Genomic DNA, 25,338 nt, shown 5'->3' on the forward strand with positions numbered 1-25,338 from the left:
ATGGCAAACACGAGGGGACACAACTTTAAAGTGAGGGGAGATAGGTATAAGACAGATGTCAGAGGTAGTTTCTTTACTCAGAGAGTAGTAAGGGTATGGAATGCTTTGCTTGCAACGGTAGTAGATTCGCCAAGTTTAAGTGCATTTAAGTCGTCATTGGACAGGCATATGGACGTACATGGAATAGTGTAGGTGGGATGGGCTTCAGATTAGTATGACAGGGCGGCGCAACATCGAGGGCCGAAGGGCCTGTACTGCGCTGTAATGTTCTGTGTTCTATATGTTCTATAACAATATCTGAATCAGAAAGAGAGGCTGAGTCTCTATTTCTATGTCAAAAAGTGTGGCACTGGAAAAGCACAGCAGGTCAGGCAGCATCCAAAGAGCAGGAGAGACCACGTTTTGTGCATAATTCCTTCATCAGTTGTCTTCTCCTGCTGCTCAGATGCCGCCTGACCTGCTGTGCTTTTCCAGCGCCACACTTTTCGACTCTGGCTCTCTAGCATCTGCAGCCCTCACTTTCTCTATTTCTATGGGTTGTGTCACATATCAAAAAAATCTCTGGGGATGTGGGTTCCAATCAAACAACAATTTTATTTAATTTAATAAATAGCTAGCCTTTGACAACCATGTAAACATTACCAATTGTCGTAAAGACTCATTTGGTTTGCTGATGTCCTTAAGGGAAGGAGTTTACCATCCTTACCTAAAGACTCACAACTGTTTGGTTGATTCTTCGCTGCTCTCTGGATAATTAGGGATGGGTAATAAATGCTAGCATAGCTAATCACTCCCACATCCCATAGACGAATAAAAAACAAGCCACATAAAAAAGAAATTCCAGAAATTGTTGTGACAGGTTGATTCTTCTGGAAAACTTCAAACACAGTTAATAATTCAAAGTCACATCTGGGAAATATGGGGCACCTCTGCATGCTGTCTTGCTGGAGCAGACATATTCATTTTCCTTACTGATCTTAAGGCTGGTCTGACTGATACAGATAGACTGAAAAGGTAAGAATTGATAAAACATATCTTACACTACAGACTGATTTAATGTGTACAATGTAGTAAAGAACTCCATTGCAAGATTTTTGATGTGACATCCAGCAAACCACCAAATGTTAACCAAGTAGTCCAGGGTCACAGCCAAACCAAACTTTGGCAGTGTAGTTTGCTCATTGAAGGTTTTTTCAGTTAAAAAGGAGAAGCAGTGGTTCCAATAATGATACCTCTGAGACATAAGTGGGTGAGCGTACAAAGGATGGATGAAATAGGAGCAGAAGTGGTATTACCCAAAGACAGCACTATCTATTCATACCCATTGCCATCATTCAGAATTATGCTATTGCTCAGACAGCAGCTAAAGAGTAGGGTGCAGTTTACGAAAACATTTTCACTGATAAAATTGGAGAAAACATGCGGGCCTTACAGTTAACATAGCCCACATTTTATCTGTCCCTGGCGGATCAACAAGGTCAGTTTTATGTTTCAAACAATTTTTGTCATTTTTGGAATAATTCTGCAGATTAAGATGCGTGTCTCTTAAGATTTTTTTCCTTCATTCACAGGTTGAGGGTACCACTGACAAGGCCAGCATTTATTGCCCATCCCAGAAGGCTGTTAAGAGCCAGACACATTGCTGTGCATCTGGATTCATATGCAGGCCAGGCCAGGTAAGGATGGTATTTTCATTCCCTAAAGGACATTAGTGAACCACATGTTCATTTTTCTCCTCAGAAATCAGCAATGGATTCATGGTCATCATTAAACGCCTAATTCCAGTTTGATTGAATTCTGCCAAGGTGGGATTTGGCAGATCCTTAGAACATTACCTGGATCTCTGGATTACCATTCCAATGAAAATACCACTCAGCATCGCTTCCCCTTATTAAGGTCTTCTTAATAAACCTCCAAGTTAAAATATGTTAAAAGGTGCAACTAAGCCAGATTATTACTGTTTGTAACACTATGGATCTTTTTACATTTAACACCTACGAACTATGATTTATGATTCACAATGAGGGTACACTGATTGTATAAATCGGCAGTCAATACATGCTAGCTCAGAATCAAAATAAATGAAACTTACTGAAGGTTTCCCTGGTACTCTCTCAAAAACAATTTTAATCTAAACACTTAGAGAGCTTGGGCTGAATATTAATACCCAAAATATAGGTAGGGATCATAAGTTATACTACAAGATGTCTGGAACAGAAACGGAACCTGCCCATTCCCAACTTTAACGCAGGCAGCATGAGAGGCTGGTGATCAATCCACTCCCATGAAGTGGATTGGTCACTTCTGTGCTATAATGAGGCAGCTTGGCTTCATTGTAGCCTCATTCTGTTTTAGACCAGGCCTCAGGAAATTCAGGAATTGAGAGGAGGTGGTCAGGGGAGGTTTCTACATCACAGAGTGTGATCTCGAAGGAACAGGAGGACTTCGTCAAAGCTCAAAACCACGAGTAAGTCTGCCCCCACAATTTGTCTGCACCACATCCCACCATGGCTGGACCCCCACCCCCATCCCTAATCTCTCACCCCCAGCCATTGTCAGATTCTCACAGAAACACAACCTATCCTTTGAGATCCAGTGGATTGTCCAGCTGTCATTGGATTTTCCCATAATCTACTACATTAACTAGCCACAATCTGCTTTACCCTCATCCCCAAAGCATTACCCACCACCCACCTCCCCAAACACCATCAGTCATATCCCTGTAATTAGATTGGCTAAGCTATCATTAGACTGCCCTTCCCCTCACTCTCACATTTATCGAAATTAAGCTCCATTTGTTGTTTCTCAGCCTATTGGGCCAATTGATCAAGATCCCTTAGTGCTCTTAAGTTACTTTCTTCACAGTCTACTATATGACCAATTTTGGTGTAGTTCAGGACTTATTCACTAAGAAAAAACAACATTATGAATAATCTCTCCAAATCACCTGGTCTAGAATAAATACTATCAATACAATAAAATTACAAGCTAGAATTTATCACAAAGGCTTTTATTTCCAAAACGTGCAATGGAAATTGGACCTTTCTCCACCTAAAATGGTATCAACTGACATTTTCAAGACTCAGCTTGATAAACCTTTGTTACGTGAGGGAGCATTATAGCAAAGTGTAAGATCCTGTATTTTTATCGTACCTTCCACAAACTCAGAATAACGCAAAGATCTTTGCTGCCATGGAAGAACTGCTGAAGTGTAATTACTATTACAATGTAAAGAACATGATGGCCAATTTGAGCACAGTAACTCCGATGAACAGCAACGATGTAATAATGACCAGATCAATTGATTTAGTAACACTCTTTGAGGACTAAGCATTAATCAATATGAAGAAAAGGCAACTCCTCTGTTCTGCTTTGAATAGCTATGGGATATATGGGATCTTTTACTTTCTCCTGAGGGAGTATGCTGGTGCATATACAGCTTCAGTTTAACATTACATCAGAAAGACAGCACCACCAATAACGTAGCATTTTGTCAGTCTGCTTTTGAATGTCAGCTGGACTATGTGTGCTGACATGGAATTTGAATCAACAACCATCTAACTCAGAAAGCAATAGTGTTACCACTGAACCACACTGACAATTTCACTACTCCAAAAGTAAATTTGTTTTCAGATGTAAAGTGTGCAATGGCTTATACAAAATACATGGACTGACCTCCTACAGTGCATGCTCCCAGCAGGTTGACGATGTTGATGTGTTGCCCTAGGTGACTCAAGACTTTCAGTTCTGACATCAGAGCTTCCTTCTCCGTTGAGTGGGCACTTGCTGCAAAAGCAGATTTGAAGTTGTCATTCCACTAATTATGGCACATCAATTTCCAGACCGCACAAAATGTCTATCACATATACTTACGTTTAAGCATCTTTACTGCAACAGTCATAATGGAATCAGCTTTTGTCAATCCATAAACAGAAGCCTCCACAACCTTCCCAAAGGCTCCAGCTCCAAGTGTTTTACCTAGAAACAGGAAGCACTTTCTTCATAAATGAATATCCGTGTGCAGAATAATCAAGTTATGGATTCTTAACATGGGATTGTTTTATTCACAAGACAGTTATTTTATCTTTTCTGATGAGGTAATCCTCTTACTCTTAATATACTCTAAGTTTTTGCCAACTCATTTAACCTGTTTATATCCCTCTGTAGACACTTTGAGTCATCATCACCCTTGCCTTCCCATTTATTTTTGTGCCATCTTAAAATGTTTTGATAGTACTTTCACTTCCTTTATGCAAGTCATTAATATATATATTGTAAATAATTGTGGCCCCAGAACTGATCCCTGTGGCACTCCACTAGTTAAGGGTTGCCATCCTGAAAATGCCTCCCTTATCCCAAATCCCTCCTATTAGTTAATTAATCCTGGATTCATGCTAATTTACTCACCCCAAAACCAAGGGTTCTATACTATTAAATAGTCTTATGAGCAATGTCTTATTGAATGCCTTTTGGAAATCTGAATATAGTGTATCTATTTGTTTTCCTTTTATCTAATTCGCTTGTTGCGTCCTCAAACAATTATAATACAATTGTCAGCCATTGTTTCATCTTCATAAAGTTATGCTGACGCTGCTTGATTATTCTATCTCTAACTGTGCTGATATTTGTCTCTCCCAACTCTGAATTGAGATCCCATGCTACCCTGATAACTCCTCACCCTTATGCTCACTCACTGTGAATAACCCTTTCTACAATATGTTCTGGTCTACTCACCCCAAACCTATTCTCCAACAGCTCTGCCTTAATAATCTTATAGAATGTCTGCTGATCAGCCTTTCTGTGCACAGTCTGCTGAAAAAACATCTTTCCAAACTCAAACTCAGATTACTTGTGGCCTATAAACAATCCTGACAACCCATTCACTTGACTAGTTCTGGTAAATAATCCGAGCTTTCCAGATACATCCATTTCTAAGATCAAGTCACCATTTCAGCTGAATAGCAGAATATTTCTTTGAACATCTTTTTTGTGAAAGATCTATTGTTTTAATGGGTTCATTGTTAATCAAATGCAGCTTAATTGAATGCTTTAATACAAGAACAATTTATGTCAATCAAGCAAAGTATCCACTAACCAAACCGCAGCTTATCCCGGGGAAATTCCCACTTATCATCGTACGGTAATTGTGTCGGGTCGATGTAAGTGTAGTTATTCCCTTGAATTCCCTCAACGACCTTCCACTGAATTTGGTACCTAGGTTTCTATCAAAAATTATGATCATATTAATGACAACTTTTATAAAGTACAGTGAAATATTGGAAATATTAAACTTTGCTGCACTTTACCTGTTGATACTTGTAAAACAGGATCACTAAGATAATGCAGAGTACACCTGCTGCTGCTGCAAACAGTGTCAATAGTGGTGTAAAGAGATGATGTGTCTTTGGCATTCCTGTAAGTAAAGAAGGAAAATGACGTGATCGCTCACATAATATGAGTGCCTGTTCTGAGAAAACAACCTCCATTAGCTAGTTCCAGACCATCCACACACTATTTGACTACTGTCACTTCAAGGTTGTGTACATGAAAACAGACATCACCAAAGTGCAAGGCTGAAAATCTACCTCAGCCACTTGTCAAGTCCTGAGCAAATGTCCAGGTATAGTCAAGCTAGGTTATTCACTTTTAGGCATCATTGCAAAACTGGAACAGAAACTGCTGATATGAAAGCAAGTTTGTGTAATGCTAGTTAGGAATCAAAAGCAGAAGTAATAATCATGTACGTTGGCCTAATGGATTTTATTAGATTTTAAAACCTTTCATTGTCTTGTTATTTAAAGATGGGGATTTTCTCAGCACTATTAATTTGGGCTTGAACATGGTGAGGTTGGTGGAAGGCATAGGAGTTCTGGGAAAATAAATGGCAGTCGCATCAGAATGCTGTCTGTTGCAGTTACATCTCCAAAGGGCTTTTCCCGGGTGCAACTAGTTCAGCTGCTTGCTTTTTGGAGGCAGCACACCAATTACTTCAATGAGGCTTAATTTATTCAGGGATTTCACCAACATCAGCATTTCAATGACATCACAGCAGAATGCCAAACCCCAACCCAAGGTGATTAGAGCCCCCCCTCCCCCTCAATGGTGCATCAAGACCACTGGCTCCAATGGGACAGCATGGTGATGTTAGACCAGGGTCTGTCAGAGGTAAAGTTTACGTTCTCCAACAGACAGAAAAGAGAGTGCAGGGAGACTCACAGCCGAATAGTTCCCCCAAGGGAGTTTCCCTCTAACTCATTGGCCTTACCAACTTCAGGCCTCTTCAATTTATAGCATCCTGTTGGGACAGCTCATCAGACATCACTGCTAGCCACCTGATAGGGCTTGCAGTAATAGGAACCTTAATAAGATGGTGAGCACGGAGGTAGTCAAATAGGAGCCCATCATCTGGAGGGTTGTGGCAAGGGATGCGCTGATGCCATAGGTGGGCAGTCTATGTGGACCCGACATCAGCTTGCTGACACCCACAGAAACATCCGGCTCCAAATCTCTGCCAACTTATTCTATTAATCATAATCTATAAACTATAGCCCTAATTGAGAGTGAAAAGTGAGAAGATGGGGTATTTCAACAAGTGACAAGAATTTGAACACCAGCACTAATCAAGAGACCATCAGAAGCAAAACATCACAATATCAATAAATAGTTATAAATACTTATATATTGCTCTCCAACGAACATTATGGTTAATGTCATTTCCCTATCTTTTCACCATACACTTGCACATTATTTCTATTTAAATAATCATCCAAAGAATGCCCTCTTGAATGCTTCAATTGAACTTGCCTCCACCATACTTCACCAGGCAGTACATTCATCAGGTAGGCAGAGTGACCACTCTGTCTAGCTGTCTCAAACTGGCTTCATTTAAACAGAAAAGACAACTGTTCACATTAATCACATGTTCACATACTTTAGAAGGGCAATAAATCCAACAGCTCAGGTCCTGATATTGACCTGCAACAACAAGTTAAAAGGAAGGATGGAAAGAAAATCAGGAGATCTACACAGCAGTTTATTTAAATAGAGGGGAATGCACAATATTAAATTGTTTAGACATTTTCCAGATATCTGGAAAACTGCATTGTGCTAAAGGTATGGCATATTTGAACATTTTCTCAGTATTTTAGCAAAAATGCACAACAGTACTTGGTTTTGCTAAGTATTTCCACGAAGAATATTATTACCTCCTTTTATCTGATAGGTTGCATGACTCTCGCCAACACTGTTGGTTGACTGGCATTCCACTGTGATGTTCAGTTCATTGGTATTAATTGTGCTTTCTACTTCAATCCTTCCAAAGCGAGGCTGACGCATTATTGTGTTTATTGGATGCAATTCCTCTGTTACTATTGTGGTTGAGTCCAAGCACCTGTAACAAGGACATAAGCAGATGGTGCAAAAGTGGGCATTTCAATCCTGCTGATTCATTCATAGTCAATCTTCTGCCTCAGCTCCTGTTCCCACACTTTCCCAGTCACTTAATTCCTCCAGTGTCAAAAAATGTCAACCTTTGACTTGGGAACTATATTCAAAGACAATCTTCTAAAATTAAGAAATGTTGTTTAATTTTAGCTTAAGGAATAATTCCTTCAATTTCATGACAATTTATATCAGCCTCTCGTGAACTCATCATCTGAGCCGAACATTCTCAGAAAACTGTGGAGAAATAGTGAAAATGACTTTAAGTATTTTCTGCACAGCATTTCTCATGAAAGAACTGCACTGAATTACAGGCAAAGCAATTTGCAAGCTACCTGCATTTAAAAATCAGGACCACAATCTAACACAATACAAATACAATACAATACAAATATGATAGTTAAATTGTCATTGATGCTGCCAGTTGGAAAGGGATAAAATAAAACTGCAGATGCTGGAATCCAAGGTAAACAAGCAGGAGGCCGCAAGAACAAAGCAAGCCAGGCAGCATCAGGAGGTGAAGAAATCAACGTTTTGGGTTGGAAAGGGAAACCACAGCATATCAAAAATAAATTCAGTATATCACACATTCAGCTACTTTTAAAATTAGTTGACAGTAATTTGAACGCATTACCGTTTGGTTAGTTTTCACATTGGGAATTGTTGCCTTGGTAAGTCAATTTGAAATTCCAAAAAAGAAGTGTAGGCCAGTTTGATTCTGCTGCTGCTAAGCGGTAACTCTGTTGTTCAATCAATTTATCTGATAGCTAAAATTTAAAATTCTTGATGTTTTGACACTTATTTTTCAAAGATGTGTGTAAGTTATTGTGGAGGTGCAAGATGGACTGGCATAAAAGCGTTGTCTATTTGTTATCCTGGTTAGCTCACTGTCTGAAGATATTGTCAAGGCTGAAAGGAGCTGGGAGCTTATAGATGAGCAATCTGCAGTATCTCCTTTCTTGTGCCTTTCTTCTCCTCGTGCACGCTGAGTGAATAAACATCAAGGCACCAACCACACATAAACCATTTGTGAACACAAAAAAAAGGTTCATTTATTAAGGATTTGAGAGGCTTAATAAAACCAAGCTAGATTTGTTTCAATTGGTCTGCTAAACATGAGTTCTTCAGCTGACAGAATGGCTGCGTTTAGAAATATTTTCCTTAGATCCATTGAGGAAACATATAGAACTTATTTGATCTGTCAGCACTTTTGAATTAAAGATTTTACCAGACGAATCATGGATGGTTACCACAGAGATGATTTCACCATGACAGTTGATCTGCAATCATTGATTTCTATTTCATAAAACATCTTTGACACCAGGAAGGCTGGTTCCGTTTACACTATAACATTACAGATATCGCACACGAAATTATTTTGAGCTGTAATATGGAGAAATCTTCAGGTTAGCCCATTTTGCTGGGGTCTTGTATTTCTGTGGTTACACTATTTGCAGAATTCTCCTTTGGTACTTCCTCTTGTGTCTATTTTTGCCAATAACAAATGCTCCCTGACATTCTGACACCAAATAATCTGAACAATGGCAAATGTTTCTGATTGCTTAATAGCATCTATGTTTTCTGTGACAACAACAGCATAGAGTGTATGCTTATCGCATCTCACTACATCTTAATCTTATCTGGCCTTGTTTATTTCTTGACCAGTGTGGGCATGCTATGGAATCTAGTATGGTCAGTGTTGTTACTCAAAGATATGTTCTGTTTATGATCTCCTGAGTCTTTGCTTGACTTCTCATAGCTTCTTTAACCTTCTACACTGTTGGTGACCCTTTTAGCCAAACAATTAGCAGAAATCATGAAATGCTGGGCAACCCTTTCATACACACAGAAGTCTGCATCTTACACATGTTTCGCAATGTTTGGTTGGTCTACTCAGAGCGCACATGACAGCCAATTCTATACTAGAACAGTTGGAATATTGCAACATCAGAAACTAATTGAAGTATGGGTGGTTCTTTCTTCTGATGCAAATCTGTCTTGCGGTATTTGACTGATACCATGGATGGTTACCATCTTAAGATCTCATCGTTACAGCTGATTCATAATCTGTGGTTTCTTTTTCATAAAACAACCAGGTTGTATCCAGGATGGATCCTGCACATGGAATTACTGAGCCATTCTAATCATGTCATATTTTTGCATATCTTTAAGTAACTCATCAATGTTTCAATTTTTGGGTTTGTCAAACAGATCATTTTTGAAATGTATATATTGGACTGGATGCAATCACCAATTTTGCAACTCTCTCCACCAGTTTCATTTCTGAAACATTGCAGTAATCAACCTTTTCTCTACATTTACTAACAAAATGATCAATGGATTCCCTCGTCTGTTGACAATTAAACATTCGCTGATCAATATGGAAATTCAATGTGACTCTGAATTGGTCTTCTAAACTTGCCCACATCTTTTTGGGATCATTTTGGTCTTGTTTGATGAGCGTCCAGCCTTCATAAATCTTCATTTCCAATGGGTAAATGGATCTTTATGGCCTGCTGGTTCAGTCATGCCCGAGTCAACAACCAATCATGCAATGCATTGTTTAACCTCAGATAGGAGGTCAACAGGCTTGCAATTGAATCTTGGGAATTTTGTGGATACTTTTGCCATATTCCACGGACCCTCTTCTTCGCTGGCATTAAAATTAATATTTGTGCTGGTTTAGCCTTCAGGATTTTAATCCTACAAACACTGTAAATGCACCGTGTCCAATTTCCAAGCTTTTTTCACCTCTCCCCTGCCCTCAATCATTCCATCTTGGGATGCAACTACTCACCTTTTCCATCTGAGTGCTGCTTGATGATGAACCTCTCGATACCCTGAAACACCCTATAGAACTGACAGACTATGCCCTCTGATCTCCAGTTAGAGACTAACAAATGTTGCATTAATTGCAATCGAAAGCCTCCCATTCTCCTATTTACCAGCTCCTTCTGTCAGCATGAGTTCCACATTCTGTTTGATGCATTTGTAAATGGAAAGTTCTTCACCACAGGTTTCTTATTATGCTTCTCCCCTCCTTATGCCCATTTAAATAATCATCAAAGCACCAAAAGGATTTGGCAACAGAAAACTATGTAGATTCATTAATTGGGGATTTGAGAAGTTGGTAGCAGTACCAGTTGGAGAACATGTGCAATGTTTTAAGTTGGTTACTTCCACAAAACAAACTGCAAATAATATATATTACATTGCATCAATTCCCCTCTATAAATGTGCACAGAAACATAACCACACCCACTTAAAGGTGTTGCATAACTGCAAACAAAAGCAGAATCGACATAACAGACAGCGTGATAAAATCATAGGCTCATTCAGACTGCAATATCTCCTTCCCAACTCCAATCACAGACTTAAATTATCATTTTGCTGAATTAAGCAGGTTTCCCCTTCTGTAATTTGTTTCATTACAATCCCAAATTTCAAGTCAACAGGAAAACAGGTAATGCAGTTTTCAACTCATGTGTAAATAATTACCAATACAGATATACAAGATACAAAACAAACCTCACTGAATAGTTACATAATAACATCACCAGACCACTGGACATTACAAATACAATTTTATTGCAAATCTTATTGTTCCAAATAGAAATGCAAAGGGGTACGAACATTCCTTTTAATCGTTTAAATAAGACAAATTACAGCTCACATTCCTTACCTTTTCTGTGATCCATGGCAGTGAAGCCACTTTATTTTTGGCTCTGGAAACCCTACAGCTACACATCGAACTTTACCTGGCTTGGATTCTTCAATAATAATTATCTCTGGTTTGCCTGAAACATAGCAAAATAAAGAACATTACTGATGGATAATAAGTATCAATGCGTGTCAATGCTGCTTCTTATATCCCTACCATGATGTACAACATACTAAAGGGAGGACGAGGCAACCATAGCTGACAAAGGAAATGTGAAGCCAGAGGATGCGAATCCTTTAAAAAAGCAGCAGAGGATAACTGAAAAATTAATAAACGGGGGGGATTAAGATGAAATATGTGGGGACTTTAGCTAACCGTATAAAAGAAGAATGCAAGAGATTTTTTAGATGGAGGAACACTAGTAAATTATGAGGTGCAATGGGACCGGGGAGCAATCTGTCATGTCAATTCTTAGGATAAAACAAAAGGAGAAGGAAGAATGTAGGTGCAAGTTGGATGTGGTGGGGCCTAAGGACAGCAGTGTGATAAATTATTAATTTACTATTTTGTGGCTTTTTTTAATCACTGGTGTGGAAAATAGATACCCAACTAGAGGAAATGGTTTCAAGGAGAATCATAGAATCCTTTCAGTGTAGAAGCATGCCATTTGGCCCATCAAGTCTACACCAAGCCCGCACAAAGACTATCTCACCCAAACTCTGTTACACTAGATTTCCCATGGCTAATACACCTAACCTGCACACCTTTGGACTATAGGAGGGAAACATGAGGAGAAAGTGCAAACTCCACACAGTTGCCCAAGAATAGAATCAAGCCCGGGTCCCTGGCACTGTGAGGCAGCTAATCACTGAGCCACCATAACTCCCTAAAGGTAGCTTGTGGTTCACTAAAACATGAAGTTACACCTGGACAATTGAAAGCTTTATAGACAAAAATTCTTATCTTTGGCCATTGTCACAGAAGGAAGGTGTATCAGAGGACATTCTCTTGGGCTATGTAAACAGCCATTCGAAGGTTCAAAATGAGAAGATAAATTTAAAATATTTTGTGTCACAAGGGGAAGTATAAAACATTTGAAAGGATGCTGGTGGAATTATCTGAAAGTATGCTTTCAGTCTCTAGCAATTCAAGTTTTTCCTCAAACTTCATTGATGTCTATGGGAATTATAACACTTGGAGGAAATAATTTTGAAAACACAATGTGACAGATGATGTTATCTAATTAAACAATGGAATTCACTCCATGATCACTCAGATTTACAGTGTTTGATTGTGAAGTAATGTTAATAATGTCATGTAAAGTTCTTCGCTATCATTGAATTTATTTGTAATTGAATTACTGAGTAAAGTTTAGAAGATAAAATAGAGGAAAAAAAAGCCATATAATAAATAGCTTAACACATCAGCGATGGTATTTTACCAGAATTCCTTCAATCAGCTAAGACACTATTGCTTATCTGTCAGACCCATTCTATCTAACCATAATCATAAGAGTCCATCAGACACATTACAGGAGAATTGTTCAATTTCTCCCTTTTCATGAATTGAACAATGGGTAATATAAAATAATCAATTTTAGTTCAAATAAATTCAGACTGATTGGAGATAACCAGAAAGGTATAGTGGCATATCAAACTGAGAAGAGGTGAAAGAACTTTATTGAACTGGATGTTAGTGCTTTTGTTCAATAATGCAGGCTATTAGCATCTGTCAGTGGAAAAAATATAAAAAGTGTCTACTACCTCTTACAATATCACGACATGATTAGAGTCTGATTGATTACAGATGCAGTTTACAGATAAATCTATAAATAAAACGTATGGCAAGAAGGAAATAATGTTTAGAATGGAAGACTTAATGATCCAACTATATCTTCCTAATATTTGTTACACGACATACTGCATTTTTTCAACTTACTACTGATGTGGACGTCAAATGAAACTGTTGAGTTGGAGTCAGAATTCGAAACAAAAAATGTATAAATTCCACCTTCTGTTCCCTTCACTCGAACCAGATGAAGTTCACTGGAGTATCTATGAATGACATATGGAAATAATAGAATACCGACTGTTAGAAAGTTAGAAGCTAGATTATATTTCTATTGATTGCAGCAGATACATTTCTTTTAATCATATCAATATAATTTTGGGGCCAAATTTTGCTGTAAAATTAACATTGAGATTGTGAGGGCCCAGTATTAACCAAGAGTGAATCAGGCACAACCTGTGCTAACTGCACATATACATTTACGCACTTTTAAGAAGTCAGGAAATTGCTGTCTGAGATTCCCTGATGCTCAAAAAACTGAGCAATAATGGCATCTTGCCAAGAGATGCACCATGGTTAAAGTAATAAAACAGTGCTAAACAGTGATAATAGTTCCATTATGGAGGTCATTGAAGGAGAGATGTCACTACCACTGATATCCTGCTTTTGCCTCAGAGAATTGTTACAGTGCAGAAGGAGGCCATTCCACCCAATGAACCTGCACAAGGTTTCTGAGCATTTTAGCATAATGTTAATTCCCTGTCTTTTACCCATCACCCTGGACATTGTTTCTGTTTAAATAATCATCTGATTCAAATTAATTCCGGACCTAACTGCTCACTGTGTGAAAAAGGTTTTACTTACCTCGCATTTGCTTCCTTTACAAAACAATTTCTATTTGTGTCCACTAGTTCTCAATCAACTAACAAGTGGAACCAAATTCTACTGAGGCCGGAGTCCATCAACTATCTTTGAGGTGGCATCATGGTGGTAAACTTGGGGTGGAGGTGTGGTGGTAACCGACTCTTCCTCTCCCACCATCCCAGCATAATAACGTCTGGAGTGAGCAACTGAAGCTTCAGCTACAGGCCATCTTGTCAGGAATAGCACCTCCACAATGATGGTCTGACATGGTTCCATGAGGGATTTCTTAAAATATTACAATCTTTCAATAAAATCCTCCATTTTGAGGTATCCACACAGTCTCCTGTCTGCTTAATCAGCTTCCACCTCTTCCATTGGGGCTGCTGACCAGACATTGCTGGTAGCATTCCTATTGAGCCTCCATCTTCATTGGGTTGCTGGCCATCATTAATTTGATGGGGCTTGTAACATCCCAATATGGTCATTTCCAGATTCTCAACCTGGATTGGGATCATAACCCAACTGTGACTGTCACTAGCCTAATGACAAAGCAACTGATGAACTAATGAAAACTGTTGTCACTCACGATGCAAATATTGCATGCCAGTCTTACCCATGAGCAATCACATTTGGTACCTGTTTCCAACTTCTGCAGATTTAATATAATGGTCCGATGTGTTAAGTAATGTCTCATTCATGAGAATCCAGTATTGCTGATCAGGAGCTGGATAGGCATCAAACTCCACTTTTAGCACAAGGTTTTTTCCAATGTTAACATGAAGCACAGTGCTCTCCGGAGGTAACAGCTTAATAAATCCTTCAGCTGGTTGAAAATATATAAAATAAAAATGAGAAAAAAGTCATCTAATCATGTTAATGTAAGCAATTTGTTAAAGTTTTCTTCCACTTATGATATTCAATATTTTAAAATTGCAAGGGTATGATGGTGCAACGACATGCAAGTACTTTCTAGCTTTATTCAACTTTGTGAGTTATACTGCACTCTAATTCAACTGAGACATGTTATCCTGGGACAGTACAATAGGAAATCAGGAGTCAAGGTGGAATTTTGCAGTAAACAATCCACTGCATAAGTTTTTGGAGCAGAATCTTTAAGCTTTTAATTCCTATTTGCAACTTTACAACATCTGAACTTGCAAAGCACTAACACAAAACTGGCAACAGAATTAGAAAACACATAATTTAAGAAATGAACAACCACTTTCTCAAGTTCAGAGGACTGATATTACATTAAATAGCAATTATTGCTGAGGACTGAAATTCCCAAGACCTGAAGGTCTACATCCTAGGATTTCAAAGGTCTTGTGTAAAGGTAGTGAATGCACTGATAATAACTCTCCATCAGTCCTCAGCTTCTAGAATGTACCAGTGGATTGGAAATGAGCTAACATAATAAAGCAATTGAAAAGGAAGGAGAGAGAAACCATGAACTATTGTAACGTATTCTGATATGAGTTATTGCTGGAGTCTATCTTTAAGCAAGTCTTAGCCGTGCACTTAGACAATCATAGGTATTCAGAGTCAACACAATTTTAGGAAAGAGAAATTGTGTTTGACAAATTTATTAGAGACTTCTGGAGGATGATCTAGCAGAGTTGATAAAGGATAGCAAGTAGAAGTAGTATATTCAGATTCCCAAAAGGCATTCAACAAGTTTTCACAGAAATAATTAGATTAGATTAGATTCCCTACAGTGTGGAAACAGGCCCTTTGGCCCAACAAGTCCACACTGACCCTTCGAAGAGCAACCCACCCAGACCCATTCCCCTGCATAATGCACCTTACACTATGGGCAATTTAGCATGGCCACTTCACCTGACTTGCACATCTTTGGACTGTGGGAGGAAACCGGAGCACCTGGAGGAAAATCACACAGACACGGGGAGAATGTGCAAACTCCACGCAGACAGTTGCCTGAGGGGGGAATTGAACCCAGGTCTCTGGTGCGTGAGGTAGCACTGCTAACCGCTGTGCCACCGTGCCACCATGGTCATACCCAATGACTCATGGGGTTGCGAGTAATATCTGAATATTGTTGGATGGTTGTTTAATGGGCAGGAAGCAGACAGGAGAAACAAATAACCTATTTTTTGGTTAGCAGGCTAGAATGAGTAGGATGCCACAATAATCAATTGTTTCTATTTGTTTTTGGGATGTGATTGCCATTGGCCAGACTGACATGTATTGCTCCACCTGAATAGAAATGGAGAAGGTGCTGGCAAGTTATCTCCATAATCTGTGTGTTCCAGAGCATGTATGTTGCTATTTTTAAGAGATTTGAAAGAAGGGTCAGCATGGACAAGTTGGGCCAAACAATCTGTATGACTCTATGTTTCTATAAACGATTGGGTTTGCAATGCCATTTCAGAGGACGGTTAAGACTCAACAGCTTTGCTGTGGATCCAGAGTCACATTTTGACCAGCCTGGATGAGATAACACATTCCCTCTGCAGAAAGAATTGTGAACCGGGTGAGTTTTATGACAATCCAGTAGTTTCATGCTCATTATTAATAAGACTAGCATTTTATTCCAGATTGTTTTCATTAATTAATTGCATTGACATTTCCCCAGCTACCATGGTGGGATTTGAGCTCTGGCTTTTCTAGCTTCAGTGCAAACTTCTGGATAATTAATCACCCAGCCTTACTAATATATTATTTTTGTGTAAACTGGGGCCTCAGCTCTTCACAATCTATATTAATGTCTAAAAGGAAACAGTGAGTAATGTATCCAGGTTTGCTCATGGTAAAATGTCAGGTGGGAATGTAAACTGTGAGAAACACAATGAGGCTTTATAGAGATATAGATGGGGGTAAATAAGGTTAGCAACAAAAAAACTGCAGATGGTGAAATCCAAGGTAGACAAGCAGGTGTTGAAGAGTATGGTGCTGCAAAACGACAACTGGTCAGGCAGCATCCGAGGAGCAGGAGAATCGATGTTTTGGACAGAAGCCCTTCATCAGGAATGAACCTCATTCCTGATGAAGGGCTTATGTCCGCAATGTCGTTTCTCCTGTTCCTTGGATGCTGTCTGACCAGCTGTGCTTTTCCAGCACCACACTCTTCAACTCTGATCTCCAGCATCTGCAGTCCTCACTTTCTCCTAGACAAGCAGGAGGCTGGAAGAACACAGCAAGCCAGACAGCATCAGGAAGTGGAGATGTCAACGTTTCAGGTGTAACCCTTCTTTGAGGTAACAGGTGCAGTATAACGTGGAGAAGTGAGTCACTTTCAAGCTTAATAAGAAATCATTTTAAGTGATATCATTGCACAAATATTTAATGTGCTGATATTTTTTTCACTTCATTGTTTATAAAAATTATTAACACAGATTTAATGCTTCACTGAAGAGAAATTTAACACTGATGCATTGATCATCTGCCTGTCCAGCTTTTCCTTAAATGGATGTGCCTATCTAGCCTTCTAATAAATGCAGGATGCAGCTACTGTGGAGCGTAGATGCTGGCACAGACTAGTTGGACCAGATGGCATGTTTCTGTGCTACAGACTCAACTTAATTAGTCACAATAATATCCAAACTGTATTCACTCGCATAATAAGAATGAATTATTCCAAAATAGAACCTTTTATGTCACTCAGAGTTAGTCTGTGACTTCACATTTAGTATAGATCCAGGAGGAAGGTATAGGTGGTCTGATTAGCAAGTTTGCAGATGACACTAAGATTGGTGGAGTACAGATAGTGAAGGGGACTGTCAGAGAATGCAGTAGAATATAGATAGATTGGGGAGTTGGACAGAGGAATGGCAGATGGAGTTCAATCCAGGCAAATGCGAGGTGATGCATTTTGGAAGATCCAATTCAAGACAGGACCGTACAATAAATGGAAAAGCCCTGGAAAAAAATTGACGTACAGAGAGATCTGGGTGTTCAGGTCCATTGTACCCTGAAGGTGGCAACACAGGTCGATAGAGTGATCAAGAAGGCATACGTGGTCACCACATTACCAAAAGTATGTGGATGCTTTGGAGAGGGTGTAGAGGAGGTTCACCAGGATGTTGGCTGATATGCAGGATGCTAGCTATGAAGAGAGGTTGAGTAGATTAGGATTATTTTCAATAGAAAGATGGAGGTTGAGGGAGGACCTGACTGAGAGGTAAAATCATGAGAGGTATAGACAATGTGGATAGCAAAAAGCTTTTTCCCTGAGTGGGGAGCTCAATTAGTAGGGGTCACAAGTTCAAGATGAGAGGGGAAAAGTTTAAGGGAACTATGCATGGAAAGTTCTTTACGCAGATGGTCGTGGGAGCCTGGAACATGTTGCCAGCAGAGTGGTCGAGGCAGGCATGATAGCAACATTTAAGATGTATCCAGACAGATACATGAATGGGCAGGCAGTAGAGGGATACAGGTCCTTAGAAAATAGGTGGGAGATTTAGATAGAGGATCTGGATTGGCGCAGGATTGGAGGGCCGAAGGGCCTGTTCCTGTGCTATAATGATCTTTGTTCCTTGTAAAACTGGACAGAATACCTGTCAAGTAGACTTTGGGTGATTTCATTCCCAAATTGCTTTACATAATTTGTATTGATACAAAGAAGAATCACTTTGCATTGACCTTTTTAAAACTTTCCATATGAACTTAGATAACATTATTTCATAATCATTGAGCTTTTGCTGAATTGTAATCAAGTATTTTACCTACAACCTGCAGAAACGCTGAAGCATTTGACAAGCCAAAACTATTTCTTGCAAAACAAGTGAAATGTCCGGTATCATTGACTGTCACTGAATCAATTCTCAATGTTTGTATGGTTTGATAGTAGCTGGGAAAGTTGTTGGAAGACTTTGTCACTTTAGTTGCCTGGAAATAATATGTAAGAAAGAATAATGTTATTAGATGCAGTCCATGGTTTTCTAAATTAACAGTATTAATATAAATGATATGAATGCGAATATAGGAGGTATGGTTAGTAAGTTTACAGATGACACCAAAATTGGAGGTGAAGTGGACAGCGAGGAAGGTTATCTCAGAGTGCAAAGGAATCTTGATCAGATGGGCCATTTGGCCAAGGAGTAGCAGACGGAGCTTAATTTAAATAAATGTGTGGTGCTGCATTTTGGAAAGTTTAAGACTTATACACTTAATGATAAGGTCTTGGGGATTGTTGTTGAACAAAGAGACCTTGGAGTGCAGGTTCATAGTTCCTTGAAAGTGAAGATAGGATTCAGATAGGATAGTAAAGAAGACATTTGGTATGCTTGCCTTTATTGATCAGTGCATTGAGTATAGGAGTTGGGAGGTCATGTTCCAGCCGTACAGGACATTGGTTAGGCCAGTTTTGGAATATTACACACAATTCTGGTCTCTCTCCAATAGGAAGAATGTTATGAAACTTGAAAGGGTTCAGAAAAGATTTACAAGGATGTTGCCAGTGTTGAAGAGTTGAGCTATAGGGAGAGGCTGAATAGGCTGGGACTATTTTCCTTGGAGCGTTAGAAGCTAAGGGGTGACCTTATAGAAGTTTATAAAATCATAAGGGGCATGGATAAGATGAGTAGACAAGGTCATTTCCTGGGGTGGGGAGTCCAAAACTAGACAGCATAGGTTTAAGGTAAGAGGGGACAGATTTAAAAAAGACCTAAGAGGCAATTTTTTCATGCAGAGGGTGGTGCATGTATAGAATGAGCTGTCAGAGGAAGAGATGGATTACAACATTTAAAAGGCATCTGGATAAATATATGAATAGGAAGGGTTGAGAGGGATATGGGCCAAATGCTGGCAGATTGGATTAGATTTATATAGGATATCTGGTCAGCATGGATGAATTGGACTGAAGAGTCTGCTTCCGTGCTGTAAATCTCAATGACTCTAATTACACTTAAACTCAGCACCACAACTCTTCACTCTAATCTCATTTGCAGAATTTCTTTTCCCAAACACATTGTGATAAATCACTGCATTCCAGATAATCTTGTTAGTTTAAGACATTAACTTTCTTCAAACACAAGCTTAATAATACATGCTAACAATATATCATATATACAATATATATGTGTACACCTATATTCATTCATGCTGCAGCATGGTCAATTGCAAATTTAATTGTAACTTTAGACCACATTAATTTGATTACAGTCTGAATAAGCTGTTGAGTAGAACATTTCCATTTTCAGTTCAAGACTCATAGCAATGATTTTTCATGCAAGTTTCCATCCTTCACCTCACTCATGTTGCAATTAACCCCTTGGATGCCATTCTGAAAGAATTATGCAGTCAGAGAAGCAAAAGAGTCCACCACTGACAAGACCTTCCAGCTTTCATATCTCTGGCACCATATTTCAAAACCAACCAAACACAACGTTTGAAGCTGCAAACTGGCCCTTCTACTGTGATATTTGAGTCTCAACAATCAATACATGGCCTAAAGGAAAGGAAAATATGCTCCCCATTTAATGGACAGAGACCTGGACCTCTGAGTGACATGATGGGGAGGAGAGCCATCCTTTATCTCGTAGCTCAGGTAGTGCTGTATCTAAATGAAGAGCATCTCCAGCAGTACAATTAATGATTTCTGAGCTCCACAAGGGTAAATGCCAAAACCTTCCCTCTGCTATTTCAACCTCAAACACCACCACTTACTCTTGCACTAACATTGCATACACTTCACTCCAAGGCCTGTGACAACTCTCACATCTTGACAATTCAGCAGCTCGCACTCTCCTCATCCTCCTAAAGAACTAATCCTCCCTGCCCTCTGGGCTTCCCATTCATTCAGTGGAGCACCACAGAAACCACTCCTGCATCAACTGCCCTTCCATCCAATTCCGCTCTTTGTCTCATTGTGTTCATAACTGGGCCAAGAGGGCCAGGACTGGTTGTCGGGGATGGTGAGGGGTTGGGAGAGAGCGGGTTGATGCGAGAGAACATGCAAATGTATTGACATCTTGTCCTGGAAGCCCTTGCCACATACAGACTTCAGAGGTCCCTGATCCCTGCACATCCTCCATCTGTGATCCCAAAATCCGTGGCTGATGAGAGTGAGCTTACATCTGGGCAGGGTCTGTCACCAGGCTTTGATTCTCTAGGCCCAGAGTCACCAAATGATAAATACTACCATGGAACTGGTTCCCTTGACTAGCTGCAGAAGTCAGGACAGCATTGAGACATAGTGGGATGCGGATGAAGAAGAAAACTGACTTAAGGCAACACGTGGGACTGTGAAACATTACTGTTAAATAAACTTATACTTCTGTAAATATGCATTGACTTAAACTGTTAAAATGTCTGTTGCTGTATAATCATTAGCATCAAATCCAATTAGATCACACCCATTAAGTGATGAGCAGTCTCTTCAGACATCTCAAAGATGAAAGAGGTTGTAATGTTCGAGCATTGCTCATGTCTTACAAGCAAGCATCAGGCACCAGGGATCCTTGACCATAATCTTGAAGACTGCAGCAAAGGTGTTACCCTTTTGGTGGCTGGACCCAAAGTGCAACTGATATGAGGAGAAGTTTCGTTCACCCAGAGGGTGGTGAGCCTCTGGAATTCACGACAACAGAGAGTTGTTGAATCCAAACCATTATGCGTTTTCAAGAAGAAGATAAATACAGCTGTTGTGGTGAAAGAGATCAAGGGACATGGGGGTGGGGTGGGGGGAGGACAAGATCAGGCTATTGAGTTTAATGATCACCAGCTGTGATCATATTGAATGTTAGAGAATGAAAGAATTTTCAAACCCAGCTTATTCATCCTCGAAACAGCTTTCAATGGTTTATCACTAGCCTCTCAGGTGCAATGATGCATTGCTCTGTTATGCTGTCTTGAATGATGCTCTTGGTCAATATGCTGATCCTCAGCATCATCTTTCTCCTCAGAAAATTGTTCTTCTTCTCCCGTTTCATCTGCATCCTGAATATCTTCCCTTTGTCAGCTCCAGTAGTGAAAGGCACAGGTTGACGCATAGATACAACACATCCTTTCTGGGCCAAACTGCAAAACCTCACTGGAGTTGACCAGAGACCAAAATCCCATTTTGAGGAGAACTGTGGTTTGTTCCATTATGGCCCTAGTAGGAACACGAATAACATTGTATCTCCAATATTTGTCACTCTGAGGGTTACATAAACATTTCATTTGGAGTGGGTAGCCCTTGTCTGCCTGCAGCCAGTCTGTGAGTGCTACTGCTAGTGCCCCACACCTGGGAGAAGGCAATAATGGTAAAATATGCCATTGCCCGAACTGCTTGACTCTTCTCATCACAGGAAAAGGATGGGAACAGCCATATTTTGCATAAAATGGCACCAGTAACAATTCCAGGTGCATTCATGGGTCAAGGATTGGGAGATGCGACACAGGTCCTTTGTTGCCCCTTGAAACGAGGCACTGGCATACAAATTCTGAATAGCTCGTTGGCCACTGGACTGGGACTGGCATCCAGTTCTTTTGGGGCAAGTCCTTCTCCAGCACCTGACACAATTTGGTGATGGCCCTGGGACATCCTTAATATGCACCCACACTGTGACAGTGTGGGCCTGTAGACCTAGGGTCTCATCATTCTCCTCCATGTCCGTGGTGCATCTTCATCTCTACTTCTGACGGACACACAGTAGCTGCTGGAATCACTGCTCTTGCTGACAAAGTTGCAATCAATATCTCCTATTACGATGTCTTTAGAGTAATACCAAGACCGCAATGACTCCAGTGATGGCTTTCTCCAAGATCTGTGAGCAAGTAACTTGTGGAGAATGTCAGAAAGGTAAAGTAATTTTATTAATGGAACTCCTGCACTCTCACCTCACCACAATGACTTCTCATGTTATGGCCTCACATAGTGCAGCATGCAGGCTTCCTGAGGAGTTCACTATCATGCCTAAGGAACTGAGAGGTATGTGAACTTATCCAACTGCACATTGCATCACCAAAGTATGCATGCTAAATTGGGAGTAGGAGTCTGCCAGTAAGTCATCAGGATAGCACTACCATTTCACCCATACCAAACAAAATGGCTTCCTTCTGCATCACTAACCACATGCTTGCATATTTACAGTTCTGGGTGTGAATCTGAGATCTGTAAAGTGTTGCTTCCTGTGAAATGTTTGTGAATTAGAAACCTCAGGTTCTGCTTTTAAAGTGCCTTTTCCATATTGTGGTTGATTAGCTGACATGACAAAGAAGAAATTAGTGCACACAATTTAATGGATATGATTGCTTGAGGCCATACTTTTATCTGCATTCTCAGACAATGAATGACCTCCTGATGAAGTACAAATTCAAAACAGATGGGTGGCATTACTGAATTAGAAGATACATGAATAATGCAATTGCCCCTTTCACGGCCTCCAATTCCAATGGTTTTACTCCACTCCTGGAAGGAAGAAGTGATTTATTCCACCCACTCCGCATGTGGAGTCATATAGTTATTGTGCCATTGACTACTGATCCAATGTTAACTCTGTTTCAATGTGAGTAATGTACAGGCTCCAGTCAAAGGTGGAGCCTACATCCTTTATGTTCCAATTTGTTTTGCTGATCCTGTGACATCTAATGATCCTGCAGTTTCAAGTGGGGCAATAGTTAACTATTCGAGATGTGCTTGAAAATCAAGTTGGGCAAGTCTCAAGCAGGCAAGTAGAATGTAGCATTTTGAAATTACATACATCAACCAGCCTGTTTCTCAATGTAAATGAGAGGACAGGTACACTAAGGGCAGTATTTAATATAGGTGCTGGGGTTCTCACTTGAACTCATTAATGGGTCAATTGACAGTAGGCAGACAGACCATTCATTCATTCCTGATGAAGTGCTTTTGCCCGGAATGTCGATTTTCCTGATCCTCATTTGCTGCCTGACCTGCTGTGCTTTTCCAGCATCACATTAATCTAGAAAGACCATCCACTAGTCTTCCTACTATCCTAGTCCTAACTGGGGCATAGGAGGGAAGGTTGCAAGATTTCCACCTATCACTTTTCCACCGATTAAACTCTCTCCCCGACACTAAACACATCTGAAAGGATGGCCTTAAATAAAGCAAATTATATTTGATTTGAGATCCACCCAATGGGAATGTAATCCACCTCAACTATTCTAAATGTCAATAAATTTAAGACTTATTAGATTGTTATATTTTGAAGCTATGTCTTTAACTTACGGTGGAACGAAGGAGTCATGTGACCTGTTCTGAAATCTAACTAACAATGGGTCTTGGTTATCTGTGCAATGTTCAATGTTGAAAATAATGGCAACAACATTTATGTTTATTGTGGTTAGACTGTCATTCTCCAACATCCTTGAGGATTTCAGGCATTAATACTTATGTTATAAGCTGCTTTGTTATGAAAGAGACTTGGATGCTAAAGAATAGCTAATTACCATTTCTACCTGGATTCAAGTCCTATAAGTTTGACATTGCATTGGAATTTGACATGAGATGGGAAATGTTTCTTACGCATACCTGAAAAGTCACAGTACAGCAAGTGTGCCAGGTTCTGACAGTGGGGAAGCTGCTAGAGGCTGAATATGTCTGGGTAAACATGCGATCGTGGAAGGAGGTTTACACTTGGATTGGAAAAAAACAAATTCATGAGGATTTGAAAGGGTGCTATGAGTTTTGCTTAACTTCTGCTAGTGGGAAAATTGCTAGGAAAAGCCTTCAACTTGCAAGATAGTTTAGAGTTAAAAATTGACGGAAAAGGAAAGGGAAAGAAGAATGTTAGTAGCTGAGTATCACTCTGGACTGGGTCTGGGGAAATCAAATGGCTACCCAATGGATAATACAAAGTATACCTGTGAGATGGATGCTTTTTTGCTGTATTAGAACTAAAAGGGGAATATTGCGTTCTGTAGTTTCAAGAACAACTAGTCTACAAAATCATGTTTACCAATAGTCTTTTTAGACTTGTTACATAACAGTGAAACCTTGTCATGTCATCCTTTCAGCTATCAAATGGAAATTCTAATTTATTTCATAATTGTTGGTCTCTACCGAGATTGTAAGGAGGATATGTTAATTTGTAACAAGTCCATTATTTCATGGTTATGAACAGTATGAATGGCAAGAACAACATTTTCATGTTGAGTTACTAAACTGCATCACCACATGAGTATCTAGTCATTTAGCCGTCAGAGATTTAAGCTGATGGTGCAATTGATCCACAGTGAAGGAACTATATCTAGTTATGTCGATTGTATACAAGTATTTATATACTTACATACATATAGATATATATATACATCTGAGCAGGGTAGTATTTCTGTCCAAAATTATAGAACTCCTACAGCATGGAAGCAGGCCATTCAGTCCATTGAGTCCACACTCACCGTCCAAAGAGCATCCCACCCAGACCCAGCCCCCTTCCTTATCCCTGTGTACTTGCATTTCCCAAGGCCAATCCACCTAACCTGCACATTTTTGGACTGTGGGAGGAAACCGGTGCACTCAGAGAAAGCCCACACAGACATTGGGAGAATGTCTGTATGCAGCATGCACAGTCTACTGAGAGTGGAATCAAACCCAGGTCCCTGGCACTGGAAGGCAGTAGTACTAACCACTGAGTCACCATGCCATCCTCTAAATGGGGACATTGCCCTGACATGAATGA

The 25,338-nt window shown here is 39.8% G+C and overlaps 1 protein-coding gene across 1 annotated transcript in view; it reads right to left on the reverse strand.

Annotated features, from left to right (window-relative positions):
- kita (KIT proto-oncogene, receptor tyrosine kinase a) overlaps nt 1-25,338 on the reverse strand; it is a 91,181-nt gene that overhangs the window by 35,744 nt on the left and 30,099 nt on the right. Inside the window, exons 5-13 of the mRNA XM_043690812.1 lie at nt 18,436-18,598; nt 14,390-14,576; nt 13,040-13,155; nt 11,123-11,237; nt 7,206-7,390; nt 5,307-5,413; nt 5,096-5,222; nt 3,874-3,978; nt 3,676-3,786 (exon numbers count right to left, since the gene is read on the reverse strand). Of these exons, the coding sequence (XP_043546747.1) occupies nt 3,676-3,786; nt 3,874-3,978; nt 5,096-5,222; nt 5,307-5,413; nt 7,206-7,390; nt 11,123-11,237; nt 13,040-13,155; nt 14,390-14,576; nt 18,436-18,598 (1,216 nt within the window). The remainder of the gene's footprint in view (nt 1-3,675; nt 3,787-3,873; nt 3,979-5,095; nt 5,223-5,306; nt 5,414-7,205; nt 7,391-11,122; nt 11,238-13,039; nt 13,156-14,389; nt 14,577-18,435; nt 18,599-25,338) is intronic.

This window comes from Chiloscyllium plagiosum, chromosome 1 (genome assembly GCF_004010195.1).
Source record: "Chiloscyllium plagiosum isolate BGI_BamShark_2017 chromosome 1, ASM401019v2, whole genome shotgun sequence".
NCBI classification, from domain to species: Eukaryota; Metazoa; Chordata; class Chondrichthyes; order Orectolobiformes; family Hemiscylliidae; genus Chiloscyllium; species Chiloscyllium plagiosum.